This window comes from Arachis hypogaea, chromosome 8, assembly GCF_003086295.3.
Source record: "Arachis hypogaea cultivar Tifrunner chromosome 8, arahy.Tifrunner.gnm2.J5K5, whole genome shotgun sequence".
Lineage (NCBI taxonomy): Eukaryota > Viridiplantae > Streptophyta > Magnoliopsida > Fabales > Fabaceae > Arachis > Arachis hypogaea.
In genome coordinates this window covers 40,499,355-40,514,819 of record NC_092043.1, presented here as the reverse complement: position 1 = coordinate 40,514,819, position 15,465 = coordinate 40,499,355, and the positions used below count along the sequence as shown (strand labels likewise).

At 30.1% G+C, this 15,465-nt stretch overlaps 2 protein-coding genes across 5 annotated transcripts; one reads left to right on the top strand and one right to left on the bottom strand.

The window, feature by feature from the left end:
* The first annotated feature begins 3,868 nt into the window (after positions 1–3,868).
* On the top strand, positions 3,869–10,419 carry LOC112707463 (terpene synthase 10). The gene is made up of 7 exons (XM_025759209.3): positions 3,869–4,157; positions 5,136–5,391; positions 6,954–7,329; positions 8,150–8,368; positions 8,487–8,625; positions 8,751–8,999; positions 9,087–10,419. Exons 1-7 carry the CDS (start codon positions 3,924–3,926, stop codon positions 9,372–9,374), a joined length of 1,761 nt encoding a protein of 586 aa, XP_025614994.1. The 5' UTR covers positions 3,869–3,923; the 3' UTR covers positions 9,375–10,419.
* Positions 9,434–14,521, bottom strand: LOC112707462 (pentatricopeptide repeat-containing protein At5g40410, mitochondrial). Of its 4 annotated transcripts, none has more exons than XM_029288557.2 (4): positions 12,249–14,521; positions 11,564–11,651; positions 11,000–11,056; positions 9,434–9,939 (listed from the first exon to the last, which is right to left on the bottom strand). In XM_029288557.2, the coding sequence occupies exon 1, from the start codon at positions 14,338–14,340 to the stop codon at positions 12,445–12,447; it is 1,896 nt and encodes a 631-aa protein (XP_029144390.1). In that variant the 5' UTR covers positions 14,341–14,521; the 3' UTR covers positions 9,434–9,939; positions 11,000–11,056; positions 11,564–11,651; positions 12,249–12,444. The 4 variants fall into 4 exon arrangements, with proteins under 4 accessions (XP_029144390.1, XP_029144391.1, XP_025614992.1 ...); XM_029288558.2 differs by having other exon boundaries at positions 9,434–11,385; positions 12,249–14,113; positions 14,229–14,433; XM_072201311.1 differs by lacking the exons at positions 9,434–9,939; positions 11,000–11,056 and adding an exon at positions 11,073–11,385 and having other exon boundaries at positions 12,249–13,689; positions 13,812–13,952.
* Between the last annotated feature and the right edge of the window lie 944 nt (positions 14,522–15,465).

The window sequence follows — 15,465 nt, the reverse complement described above, 5'->3', positions numbered from 1 at the left end:
AGGAGCTTCCATCCTCGTCTAGTCGGGTTGCTCCAAGTCTCAAACCCGTTTTCTCATTCACCAATGGTGTGGTCGTCATCTGGTCTTTGTCTGCTCGCCGTCGTGCTCGCTGTCATTTGGTCACCGTCGTCCATCGCACTCAACCGCTCTTCGTCATACTTTGCCCAGACTATTCAAATCGAAAGACAATGTTCACTACTAGTGTTTGTTCTTTTTTTATGCTGTGTTTAGAAATCATATTGATTATTGAATATTTTGTGTTTTTATTAAATGATTAATTGATTATTGATTAGCTTTGGCTGTTCTACTATGTTGCTGTTCTGTATTTTATGTTTTTCCTTTTTACCTAGTGTTGTGCTGTTGAAATTGTGATGTTTTGTGTTTTTATTGGGTTTAATTATGCTTAATTGTGCTATGTTTGTGCTTTAGTTCATCCTCATTAATTTTTGTTTGTGCTTAATTATGCTGTATTTGTGTTGTGTTTGTGCTTTAATTCATCACTTCATCCTCATTATAAATTTATAAATGATTAATCTTTCATATATTATGTTATGTTTGTGCTGTGTTTGTCCTCGTTACAAATTTATAGAATTAGGGTTTGTGTTGTGTTTGTGCTTAATTATGCTGTGTTTTATGTTTTTTTTTTAATTTTTTTGCATGGTGCTATGCTGTTGAAATTGTGTTGTTTTGTACTTTAGTTCCTTCTTATTAATTTTTGTTTGGACTTAATTGTGTTGTGTTTGTAAATTATTAATCTTTCATATATTATATTTAAAGTTGGATGATATTTTAAGGATTATATTAAATTATAATTATATTTTAGTATGTTTATTTATATTTTATTTATTATTTTATTATAAAATAATTATTCTAATGGGTAAAGTATACTTTTTATCTCTAAATTTTGACAAAAATTTTAAAAATATTGCTAAATTTTATTTTATTTCAATTTTGTCCAAGAAGTTTTCGATTTGCAACAAATATATCCATGACAGCTAATTTTTCAAAAAATTTAAGACCAATTCAACAACAATTTTATAAGAACAACCCTCAACACAAGCAAATCAACATAATTTTCATGCATTATTGTTAGGTTGGTCTTAAATTTTTTAAAAATTTAGCCGTCGAGAGTATATTTGATGCAAATAAAAAACTTTTGGGACAAAATTGAAACAAAATAAAACTTAGGAGAATTTTTGAAATTTTTGCTAAATTTCAAGGACAAAAAATATACTTTATCATATTCTAATTGAACCATAATTGAACTGATTGAACCAATGAATCAATAAATCAGTAGCTAAAGAGGTTTGATGATCGATCCGGTCTTCAGAATTTTGGTTAAGTTTATACATATATTTACTTTGTCATGTTATGCATAATGAATTTGAATCCTCTAAATTTTAAGGGTAATTTACCAAAATAAATAAGTGTCTTTCAATTTTACTAGATTACACATTTTGCAAAATAAATACCAAAATGTATTTTTTTTCATAAACTATGTAATCCGCGACAGGAGACCACGATTTACAAATGAATGTGAACCGCTACAGGGGTCTTGCAAATTACGTTCAAAACCCAAATACACATAATCCGCGGTAGGGGTGTTGTGGTTTGTGTATGAGTTGAGAATATGCATAAACCGCGACCCTTTTCGCTTCTACATTTCCATCTTCTTGTTCTGCATCACCATGCATCACTATACCCTGGCATTAGTCCCACTGCATTGCTAAGTTTATTGGCTAAGTTCTTTGCCATTTGATCAAATCCTTATTCTTCCTTCAAGTTTAAGAATAATTTATTTTTATATAATATTAAATATGAAATAAATTACAATCTTAAAATAATTAATTACATTTATAGATTAACTATTAAAAAATAAGACTAGTAAGTTAATATATTATTCACCATAACTCTTTTAATTCAGGTAGTACGTATTCAGTACTAAATAAAAAAAATTTAACAAATATACTTGTTCAATTTTAAATTTTAGGACTATAAATTTTAAAACTAAATTGACTATAAATTCAACAAATGTATTTCATGTTTGATATTATATAAAAATAAATTGTTAACTTAATAAAAAATTAAATAAATAAAAACGTATATTTAATAAAAATATAATTTTATAATTTAAAATATTAAAAAATATATTTTAAAAATAGACCAACTAAATATATTTTTATTATTTTCAACATTTAGAAATAAGGTATTTTTTTAAAAAAATTTAATGTAAAAATTGAAAATAAAAATTATTTTTAAAAAATAAAAATAAAAAACGAAATCTAAACCTGTTCTTAACAATTCTTTCTCTGTTTTGTGAAACATTCAAGCTTATTATTGTTTAAGTAGGAAGATTCAATATGATTATTCCTTATTCGTCCTAATATTCTAATAGAAGTCATTTCGTCTGCCACAGCAGAAAAATGGCCGCTGTTTTATTTTGTAGGCGTCTCATTTCGCATATATCAATGAGTAGATATAAAAAGATGATTTCAATCTCTAGTTCGCAGGCATCATGACTAAAATGATGTGTAATTCCATTTCATATTTAAAGAAATAACCATTTTATCTTATTTATATAAAAAAGTACAAACCACACCTTGTCGTTGAGCATCAGGGCTTTCCACTGATGAGATGTCAACTATGGGTAGAGAGCACTGAAGTTGAAACTGGTGAAAATTATGCTAAAGTTGAAGATCCAAATTGAAAAAATGTTCAACTAAGAACAAAAAATGAAGCTAGTGAAAATTATGCTAAAGTTGAAGATCCAGATTGAAAAAATGTTCAACTAAGAACAAAAAATATATACACACAGAAACCGCAAGATTTTTGTCGCAGTTTCTAGCCATTTTACATATCAACATAAACCGCTATAGGAGTGTAGCGATTTACGTTAATTTGTAAACCGTGGATCCCGGTTACGGTTTTGGTATCCGTTTTACAAAATGTGTATTCTGGTAATATTATAAGCTATTTTATTTATTTTAGTAAATTGTCCAAATTTTAAACTTTTATTTTAGAGAATAAATTGTAATTTTTCACTTTTAAATAATTTTTCTTTCATATTTTCTTTTTGTCTAACCTATTTTTTCTTAGTCTATCTTATAAAATAAATAATAAAAAGTTATATTTTTTCTTTTAAAATAAAATTCAAAAATTAAAAAATTTAAATCCGTGCATCATTATGTGAAAGAGTGAGACAAACAGGTTTCTCCTCACCAAAGAAAGGGAAAATAGAACATGAAGTGAGTCTCTTCCACAAAAAGATGCTTTCTAGCTCGTGCGAGATGATGGTGTCCATAACCTTATTAACACGTTGAATGTGAGAATAAAATATTGTGACGATGCATGCCTGTCCTTTAACTTTTGGGTGAACGAAATTTTTCGACTTCAACCCCTTTTTTTATTTATATTTTGGGTGTTTCAAAAAAAATTTAAAAAAATAAAGAAAAATTAAATATGGTTTCTCGTGAGTGAACAGACACGTATAATGTATTTGGTGTTTTGTTAGACAGACAATTATTTTCGTAAACAATATCAATAATTAATTTTAAAATTAATTTAATAAAGTAAAATAACATTTAATTTCTAAATTATCTCTTAATTAGGATAATTATTTGTATATTTAGTAAATTGAACATTTAGTCATTATTAAATATACATGAGTAAATTAAATAAAAAAAATAATCATTCAATTAAAAATAATGAATATAATCATCTACATACCTATTAAATTAAACATCCAATATATCTATTATTTATATTATTTATTATTCTCATTGTCTACTTATACTTTTCCTTAAAAATATAAGACTTCCTCGGTATCCATCCTCGGATATAAAAAGGCTTCTTTGTGACCATTCTCATTACACGAATATTCAAGTAAATAACAGAATAGAGATTGGCTTTTCATTCTACACCTCATGGCTCTTGTTCACCTTTCTTCACTCACAATGGGGTTCAATAAAATGCTTCCATTTGAGAGAAACTCATCACTTATTGAAACCAGCAAGAGAAATATCCCTTCACAAATTCAATGCCTACCATTGAATAAAGCTTCAAATAATGATAATACGACAATTTTCCGACGCACCGCAAACTTCCAACCTTCAATTTGGCATTATGAATATATCCAATCATTGAATACTGATTATAAGGTGTTCTTTCTTACTTTCATTTCTCTAGTGTTATATTATTTGTCTATATTCTGCTTATCAAATCACATTATTCTTAAACAACTTGGAAAGCTTTCCTTTTACATTATGGATACAAATAAAAAAATATTTTACAAATCTTTATATATACATCAGGTTTTTAATTAGATTCATAAAATTTAAAGTTTGTAACTAGATATATACATAAAATAAAAAATTGCAATTTAAGAAGAAGGATCTAATTAAAATTTGGTTTAAAAAAAAAGAAAGAGATTCTATAAAGAAGATATGGTTAATGTGTTCTACTCAACAGGATATGAAAGAACTCATCTCAGTATTCTTTTAAATAAAATATAAAATCGGAATCAAAATAATATAGATAAACCCCCTTAACTTTTTTTTAAGGTCTATGTATTCATTTGTATAATAAATATAATAAATATAATATCAATATATTATGTGTAGACAAAAAATAAACTATCAAATCAATCACTCATAAAATATATATTAAAAATAAATTAAATAACAGACGTATTTATACATAAATATATAATAAAATGAATTTGAAGACTGATTTTTTATATAATATATAATATATAATATGCAATTCAAAAGTATCACTCTTAAATTAAGGATATGATTTGAAATGTTTTGATTTTACATAAATTTATCAATTGACTATAGAAAGCAAGAGGTTAGAGTTTAGGAACACCCAACTTAACTAAGCAAGCAAAGCAAGAATTTAGGTGTAAAGTTAAGGACTATTGTAAAATCCAAAGACAGATAATAAAGTAGGAATCGCCATTAGCATTTTTAGCCAATAATCTAATATCTTTAGTTCAACGATTTAGCATAATATTTTAGCAAATATTTTTAAATATTATTGACTAAAAACAAGATATTATGATGGCCTAAATATTATCCTGTTATATTCTCTTCTAAAAATGTGTGAGGCCAAAATGTATCTAATAATTAACGCAGGAAGAATCATACAAAGAGAAAATTGAAGTGCTAAGGGAAGAAGTAAGGATGGTCCTTTGCAAAGTGGAAAATATGCTTGATCAACTTGAGCTCATTGATGTCTTGCAAAGACTTGGAATTGCTTATCATTTTAACAATGAAATATGGAACATATTGAACAATATTTACTACATGGATAACTCCGAGAAGAAGAGTTTACATGTCACAGCACTTGAATTCAGGCTCTTAAGGCAACATGGTTATAACATTTCTACAGGTTTTTAATCTCTTGCGACTGAGTGCTCTTAAATTATTAACCAAATTTGTCTCCCAATGAATAAATTCATAATATTTTAGTATTCTTTTTTGAATTAATTTATGTCGCTAAAAAATATTTATATTTGATTTTTTTATATTAGATTTTTTTATTATTTTCTTTATTAGGATAGACACCCAAGAAAAAAAGAACTAGAAACTACTGCGGCGAAACTAACACTCTTAACAAGATTGATTTTATCACTATGATTTTATTTTTCGCCTAGAAATAGAGTCATCATCCATATTATTATTATTATTATTTTACAGAATTCTGCAACATTTTTTCCATTTTGTTATTTTTTTTCATTGACAATAAATAAAAAACTTTTGAAAAAAAATATAATTTTATAAATAATAGCAAATAAGTTCTATATTTTTTTCTCCTCTTCCTCCTTTTATTTCCATCTCTTCTTCTTCCTCTTTTTTTTTTTTATCTATATAGTTATTTTGTGTTCAATTTCACAAATTTATGTCTTTAGCTTTATAAATTTATGTGTTTTTTTTTTAAATTCTGCAATTTTTTAATTTATTTTTTTTCTTCCTCTCATATTTTGTCTATGTAATTATTTTGTATTTAACTTTGCAAATTTCTGTGTTCAACTTTATAAATTTCTATATTTTATCATTTTTTTACAAAATTCTACAACATTTTGTTTATTTTTTGACAAGAAACACAAATTTTTTTTTAAAAGAAAACACATAACTTTATAAATAATAATACAAAAATTTTATATTTTTCATTTTTGTTTCTCCCTCAAAAGAAAAAAGAGAGGAGAAACTAATAAAAATGCAAAATAGAAAAAAAAAGAAGAAGAAATAAACGAAGCAACAGCAACGAAAGAAGGGGAAGAAGAAGTGTGTGAGTCATATGCATTTTGTGTAGGTTATTTTTATTGGGATAATCAGTAGCCCAACCAACTTGGACTTGATTACCAAAAGCATTCGTACGTGTAACAATACCGAAAAAATAAATGAATGATTGTCAAACAATATGAAGTAAGAATTTTGTAAAAGAAAAATATAGGTAACCAACAATATTTTTGAATAATGTGTTAACAATATTAATTAATAGGTTAAAAGAGTAAATTAATTTTAAATTTAATTAGTAGCATTAAATTATGGTGTAGTCTATTTTTAATTGATTAGTGGTTGTTCATGTTGTTTAAAATGGTCATTCTTTACTTAGCACTTCCTGTTTGTAAAATCATATATGCCTCTTAATAAGCTGCATCTTAAGTTCAAATCTTGGCGAATGCACTTAGTATTGTGTGAATGAATGTGTAGTGTAAGTGTGTTGTAATACTTAAAATTGGAGGTTATTCAATCTATTTGACAAAAAAAAAAGTAAAAATTTTGTACTATGATAGAATTTTTTCGTACACAAAATATTTACAAAAAATATAATTTATTATCTTGGTCATATTCCCATCTTAGTACTATATTATATTATCTAACCAGTTGATATATGAGATGATGGTATTAATGTGAGATTATGTGCTGCTGTTGCTGTTGTTGTGGCAGATGTTTTTCTTAGCTTTCTTGATGACATGCATGATTTCAAGGAATACCAATCGGTTGATGTTCAGGGAATGTTATCATTGTATGAAGCCTCATTTTATTCAATGGAAGGAGAAACAATATTGGATGAAGCAAGAGATTTGACCACAAAGTTTCTTGAAGAATATTTGAACCAAAACGAATGTAGCTATTTATCACTACTAACTCAACATGCTTTGGAGCTTCCATTACATTGGAGGATTCCTAGGTGGGAGGCACGATGGTTCATTAATGCATACAAAAGAAGACACAACATGAATCCTACTTTGCTTCAGTTAGCTAAATTAGATTTCAACCGTGTTCAATCCATCTATCAAGAGGAACTCAAGTTTACATCAAGGTGTATGGTAAATCCTTGAAAGGTTACATTCCAGTTATGCAGTTTTTCCTTTAAACTTTCGAAAACGTGCAATTTGAGTCTCTACAGTTACCGAATACTGCAGAGAAGATCTTATGTTAAATTTTCATCCAAAAATATCCTCATATGATGTTTTAGTGATTGTTTGATACAATTATCCCTTAATAAAAGGGTCATTTTGGAAGAAAATTTAGCAAAAATCCTTTATTGGACCATTTCATAATTTCAGGGAGATAAATTGAACATTTTCAAAGTTTAAATAACAAATTGCACATAAGACAAAGTTCAAAAGGATAAATTATAAGATGAATACTATGGTGTCTAAGAGACGGTATATAAAAAAAAGTTAAAAATTAATATTTAATTTAAAAGATATAAAAATAAATAATTTTTAAAAAATTAAAATTTACTACAAAGAAAAGTTAAACAAAATTTAGGTAACAACTCAGATACCATAGAATTTGCCAAATTACAATTCCCATTCTTGAAAGTTTAGAACTATTTACAGTATATTTAACTTGAAATTAGTAGATATGCTTAGTTTTTATACTCCTCTTACTTACATGGCTTATATATATGGGAAATAGATCTTCCCAATTTTTTTCTTTCAAAATAATGTTGTCAAATGTGATCTTTTAGGGTTTAAAGTTTAGGAAAACTTTCAAATGTTTCGGAAACACATGTTAGTTTAAACATACAACTTCCATCACATGTTATTTTGTGGTCCCACTTAAACAGTGTACCAAGAAAAATCGCATTTTATAACATCACTTCCATTTTCTTATGTTTGATCTTGTTTAAGATGGTGGAAAAGTACTGGCCTTGCAGAAAAGTTGAGCTTTGCCAGGGATAGGTTGGTAGAGAACTACATCTGGACAGTGGGAACAAATTTTGAGCTAGACCTTGGATATTCAAGAAAAGTCTTTACAAAGATTAATTGCTTCATAACCGTAATTGATGATATTTATGATGTGCATGGAACTTTGGAAGAACTAGAGCTCTTCACTGAAGCTATTGACAGGTCATTAAACAGTAGCTACTCAATCATACCTTTTTTTTTTTTTTTTTTTTTTTTTGCATATCATATGCAATTTTAAAACAGAAATTAACAGTTATTACCTTTTATATTTTTATTCTAGATGGGATACAAGGACCATTAATGATCTCCCAGATTACATGAAAACTTGCTTTCTTGAACTTCATAACTTTATCACTGAATTGGCCCTTGAAACCCTAAAAAAGAATGGGGGTTACATTGCTCCATATCTAAAGAAAGTGGTAAGCAACTGTTTGATTTATTTTTCTTAATTAGCATTTTTTGCTATGAACTTTTATGCACACAATATTGTACTTAGATTAATCAAAAGACTTAAAATTTGATGGACTTCTTAAACAATTTACAGTGGACAGATCTATGTAAATCATATTTGGTTGAGGCAAAGTGGTATCATGGGAAATATAAGCCGAGTTTGGAGGAGTACATGGAGAATGCATGGATCTCCATAAGTGCGCCTGTTATACTTACTCATGTTTACTTCCTAATCCCTCATTTATTTATAGAGGAGGAACAAGTTCCCCTAGAAGAGTATTCTGAGACAGTTCGGCTTTCGGCAACGATTTTACGGCTTGCCAACGACCTTGGAACATATAAAGTATCCACACCAAACTTCAATCTTGCTCAATCTAAAACTCTCATCTTCTTATATTCTAATTTTTGTTTCCCATTTTCCCCCTTTTAGCGTGAGAATGCCACTGGCGATGTTCCCAAGTGGATTCAATGTTACATGAATGAAACTGGAGCTTCTGAAGTAAAAGCAAGGGAGCATATAAAATCCTTGCTGTGCATCACATGGAAAAAGATGAACAGAGAAGCTCATAATTCTTCTTTGACTCAACGTTTTATAGAAACTGCAATAAACCTTGCAAGAATGTCATTGTGTATGTACCAACATGGAGATGGTCATACTATTCAAGATCCTAAAACCCAGAGCTGTATACGATCATTAATTATCCAACCCATTCAATGATCTATGTACACAGTGCTTGCTAGAAAATAATTAGAAATAGCCCTAGCAATAGCAATAACTTTAAGGAAAATGATATTTTCATTCCATGTCAATGGCTAAAAATCTACGCCCATTACAAAAATGCTATGTGCACACAAAAAATTAGCCATCAAATCAGCTATTATGTATTTGTGTATGAGTACATATATTATTTAAGCCATTTTCAATGTGTATTTTGTATTTCATCTTCTATTTTACACAGGTAGCTGATTTTTAGTGTAAACATAACAAGGTTATATCCATTATGTAGTAATCAACCACTTGTTATGATTGCTTTATATCTTGTGCTATTTATCTAGAAACAAATAGACAGGTTTGCTTCTTGACCTTGACCTCACCTAAACCTCAGAAGTGATCTGCGGAAGATACGGGCTCATGGGTGTCGAAGCCGCAGAGGATTGAAAGTGATGTGGTGGCAGTAAACAGTGACAGAGGGTTGATGATGGTGCAGTGGTTGGAAGACGGGTCGAAGATATGCAACCACATATGTCAAAGGTCCTGTTACTCCATGACTGGTTGATGATACCTTTTCAAATAGTAAAGTGGCCACTCTTTATTGGTAGCAAGGTTGAATGAAAAAAAAATTTAGATGGGTGAAGGATGATTAACAGCCCTACAATGCTAGTCTCGAACAGGAAAAGATGAACCATAAGGGTAGGATTGACAAGACAAAGCTAGAACATCAATATTGGGGTAAAGAACAAAGCTTCTAGAAGATGATACAGATACCAAGATTGAAGCAAGACTCAGAGATTTAGATGTTCAACCGAAGTTCAACAAAGTTAAATTGGATATAATAAAATAATAAGAAAATGACAATTAGATCCTGAATCATTTCTTGCAAGAACACATAAATCCCTAACAAAATTAGTCCTTGACTATTGAAAAACAAGATACATAAGCCTTTTTGTAAAGACACATAGGTCTTTTTGTTAGTGAACAGAAGGATTTATGTGTCTCATTTGTTCCAATGTTCAAGAACCTATAAATATTTAATTTTGGTAGAGATTTATGTGTCTTCACAAAAAAAAGGTCAAAGATCAATTTGTCATTTTTTCTAACCTGTAATTTTGTATAAAATATATTTAAAAAATTAAGAACTGATTTTCTGGTAAAAACTGGACAAATTGAACTGGTCACAACCATAGAATAATTACAGCAAAAAAATTCAAATAGGACATAATAATCAAAATTAGTCCCTCCATGTTTAAACTGATCACATAGTCCCCAGTTTTAAACTGCCAATCAAGTTAAACCTTTCTTCAATTGACCAGTCAAGCTGAAGTGACATGGCAGTTAACGTTCCACGTCAGCTTTCCATTAAGTCATTGACCAGTCTGTTGACAGGGGACTAACTTGATTAATGTTCTAAAAACTGGGAACTAACTTGATATGTTTAAGAAGATGGACCAATTTGATCATCGAGGGAAAACTAGAGGACCAATTTGAATGCTATTTTCAAATATATGTATAGACTACAACTACCTATGTACATGAATATATCATTAAAATCTACTCAATTTCCAACATCGGGAAATTAGAAAGTAGAAACCCAAAAGGAGAGGAAAGATGAAAGCACGCCATACCTCTTAGAACTAGGAGCTCAGCAAAGAATGAGTAGAGGTTCCCTGAGTGAAGTTAATCTAAGAGATTTACAAATGAGTTGTAAAATATAATTAAAAATTTAAATAATGAAAAATAAGTATATTCACTTTTTCCCCACGCTAAAACCCCTCCCTGTTAGGTATCTATAAAATACATGTGCAACAGGAAAATACACTTAGAACACAGGGCTTTGTAGGATTTAAGAAAAGATTCCCACAGTTTTTCTCTTCCATTCCTAATCTTAGAGTAGCTAAAATGTCACGAGTCCACATACAATGCAATAATCTCACAGAAATTGTTTTCCCTGCAGAATTCTAATCAGAAGATCACTCATGACTGTATATGACCTTTGTGTTTGTGGATTGATCTGCACTCACAATTGAAAATACTTTATGAGCACAATCTAGTTCACAGGTCAAAACAAGGGTGTATAATTCCCTTGCATGACAACTTACAAACTTCAGAATCTAATTTAGAAATTTCAACCATAAGAAAGTAAAGAGATATCTTTTGGCATGGTAAGATGTGAAGTTTATTTAACTTACTATTGATGAAGTTATTGTTCTCCATGTTGCAGCAAATCAGTTCCACGAGACTGAGCAGCTAAGAGGTCTTCCTTCATTCAACGTGGAACTGCAAATAAAAATGGGTTGTATTTTTAAATATTTATAAAGATAAGATAAATGAATATATGTTTCTAACCCACTTGTGACAGAGACAAAGGCGATTTACCAATACATGGCATTCAATAGTTTATCATGTATGGCTTTGTATGACAATTGGTGAATGGATATGAATACATGTATTCCTAAAATTATGGATTTGTCTATATTTAAAGCTATTGTTATGTCTTTATGTATATGATTTATAATTATGAAAGCATACTTGAATGTTTATGATACTTCAACAGAGATAGAATACGTATATGACTGTATGCTTTGATTTAGGTTTTAATGTCATGCCATATTTGGTTTCTCAACTGTTGTATTTACTTGGACGATTTGAATTCGTATGTATGATCGATGCTCTATTTTCATTTTCTTTTATCAGCACAATAAAGGTCAAAAGTTGTATTAAATTTACCTGGCTACACAAAGACTCTTTTTATTATCACAACGTGTACATAAACAGATACATTCAACAACAACAACATCCTTATCCCACTAGGTGGGGTCGGCTACATGGATAAAAAATACGTTCATATATATATACGGATATCAAGTTTCTTACCACATGGGCTTTAGCGACCAAGAATAATTTGAATGATGCCAGATTCAACGGAGACCACTACCAGTAATCACCACAGAACATAATCCATCTGAAAAGTGGTGAAACCTCTTTGAATCTCAAATAATGATAACACACTTATCAACCTGCGAGACAAATTTCTCAGTGGTGTGACAATCACAGCAAATTCCGGAGACCACTACCAGTAATCACCACAAGAACATAATCCATCTGAAAAGTGATGAAATCGCTTTGAATCTCGAATAATGATAACACGCTTCTCAATCTGAGAGACAAATTTCACGGTGGTATGACAATCACGGCAAATTCTAAGGTTCTTTATTATAACTAGTGGCTTATCAGCGTTAGTAACCAAAAGTCCATATGCAAGAGCTATCTTCTCACTGTGCTTGTTGACCATATTTATTTTGACCTCCTCATCAACATCATGGAGAATGGATTCAGTTTCAGACACAAAGCCAACCTCTTGAATTTTTCTTATAAGTTCGTCAAGCTTCGTGTGTATTTTGTCTGAATCAGGGTGAGAATAGTCATCCACCATAAACCGGTGGATTTTATTCCCATGCTCGATAAAGCTGCATCCAGGGTTTTTAGTTAGAACATTTCTCTTCATCAAGGTCCTCAGTTTTGACGCTTCACTCCATAGGCCTGAAGCAGAATATATGTTGGAAAGCATAATATAGTTTCTAGGGTCATACGGATCTAAGGCAATCAAATTCTCTGCAGCTTCCTTCCCAAGATCAATGTTACCATAAACACGACAAGCACTGAGAAGGGCACCCCAGACTGCAGAATTTGGTTGTAATGGCATGTGCATAATCAGGTTACGAGCATCACTAAGAAGACCACAGCGCCCAAGAAGATCAACCATACATGAATAGTGATCCAATCGGGGTTGAACCCCATAAACATCAGACATAATTCGGAAATAGTATTTTCCTTCCTTGACAAGCCCTGAATGGCTACAAGCACTTAACAAATGAGTAAAAGTAACATGATCAGGCTTCATACCTGCCATTACAGTCCTTTCAAAGAACTCTATTGCCTCTTTCCCACACCCATGGATGGCATAGCCTGCAATCATTGCAGACCATGCCACTTTATCAGGTTTAGATATCTCAGCATAGACCTTTTTAGAAGCGTCCAATCTCCCTAACTTTGAATACAAGTTCAAAAGTGTGGTAACAATTGTCACATTTGAATCAAGCCCGCAGGTGAAGATTACACTGTGTAAGGCCTCGATCAACATTCCTAAAGGCAAAATTTCACAGGCTTGAAGCAAACTCACCATTGTGGCCTCATCAGGAAAAAATCCATTCATCCTCATCATATTAAAATAGTTAATAGCTTCAATGGGGATTCCATTTTGGGTGCAGGAAGCAACCACCGAATTCCACGATATCATATTTGGCTCTGACATAGCCTGAAACAACCTGAAAGCACAGTCAACGCAACCAAACTTTCCATACATATTAATAAGAGAATTAGCAACCTTCACCTCAGAAAGCATACCCAACTTCAATGCACAACAATGAAGATACTGACCTTCATCCCTAGCCTGAGCAGAAGCACAAACCGAGATAACAGATAGTAGTGTAAGCTCGTTCAATTCCAATCCATACTCAGATTTTATCATAGAAAACAAACTGATGCACCTGCCAAGGTGGCCCATTTTCGAAAACCCAGAAACCAAGGAGTTCCACGACACAAAATCCTTGTTGGCCATTTCGTCGAACAGCTTCTCTGCGTCATGGATCAAGCCCATGTTGAGGTAACTTGATACCAGTTGATCACCGATAAACCCATCTCTGAAATCCAGCGATTTGATTACACGGGCATGGATGACCCTGCAGCAAGAGACAGAGGATGAACATTTCAGAGCATCGAGTAAGAAAGTAACAAGAGGGTCACGATATGAAGAAATGGAACGGCATGGTAAAGAGGCTTGGGAGAGGAAGTAACAGCGGGAAGTAAAGGAATGCAAGTGAGGCAGGAGTGCTAGTTTGAACAATAGAGGCTTTGGTTGATGTGCAGACAGAAACATGCGAGCCACGATTTTCGCGTGGAACCACATTCATCAATCATCATTCATTTTACAATTTTTAGGAGTAAACGATTAGGGTGTGTTTGTTTTGGCATTGGAGGGTTGAAGAGCACGTTTAAATTTGTTTAATAAAGATGCTAAGTGTATATGTTATTTTGTAATTAAGTTAGTGCAAAGTTCGTAAAAAAAAAAAATAATGCATGCATATGTCACTAACTTTTTTTCTTTGCTCAGCATATAAATTTTCGAAGTATAACATATAAAAATTTACATATAGCACAAATTTATTTAGGCATATAGCATACAATTTTTTATGTATAATACACATGTTTTTATACATAATATACAAATCTTTGCACATAGTAAAAATCTTTGCTGCAAATATATTTTGTTTAATTAGGTGAGTTAATGTTTTAGGTATATAATTTTTTAAAAAAATTTATGATACAAGATTGTAGGTATGTTACACCAAAATTTAATTATGTGTTGTGTGAATTTCATTAATTGGATAATGTTTTGAACATATAATTCTTAAAAAAAATTTTGTGTTGTATACTTAAATTTGTGAGTTGTGCACTAAATTTATGTTTACGCATTAAAATTTTTATACTTTAATTTTTTGAATATTTACAAGAGAAAAAGATAATAAAGATGACCAGGAGATAATAATAAAAGAGGATGAGAAAAATAATAATAAAAGAGACAATAATTGTTAAAGAAGAGAGAAGTGGTGTGCGAATAGGTTTTTATTTTGAGAAAATTCCACTCCTGCAAGATGCTAAAATGACACTCATTTTTTCTCTATTTTATAAATGTACATTCTCCTCCTTTCTAACTTTTAAAAAACCACTCTTTAATCTATTTTAAACTTTTTATGTTAATTAATATTAACTTTATCTATTTTTTAAGGAAAAAAATTTATTTTTTAAAAAAATACCCATTTGCAAAAATTTTATTTTTTATTATCAAATTTTGCTTACTAAAATACTCTTTAATAAATTATTCTTTTATTGATTAAATTGCATTTTCACCAAAATATTTTTAAAAAAATTAATAATTAAATATTTTTTTTCTAAGATACCTAGCCTTTACTAATTTTTTAATTATTAAATTTTGATTTTACTAAAATTTTTGTTAATAATTATTTTTATATTT

Coding starts and splice junctions, on each gene's coding strand:
- LOC112707462 (XM_025759207.3), bottom strand. CDS start 14,340: ATGTGGTTCCACGCGAAAATCGTGGCTCGCATGTTTCTGTCTGCACAT.
- LOC112707463 (XM_025759209.3), top strand. CDS start 3,924: ATGGCTCTTGTTCACCTTTCTTCACTCACAATGGGGTTCAATAAAATG. Junction 7,330..8,149: donor GAACTCAAGTTTACATCAAG/GTGTATGGTAAA, acceptor ATCTTGTTTAAG/ATGGTGGAAAAGTACTGGCC. Junction 8,626..8,750: donor CTCCATATCTAAAGAAAGTG/GTAAGCAACTGT, acceptor AACAATTTACAG/TGGACAGATCTATGTAAATC.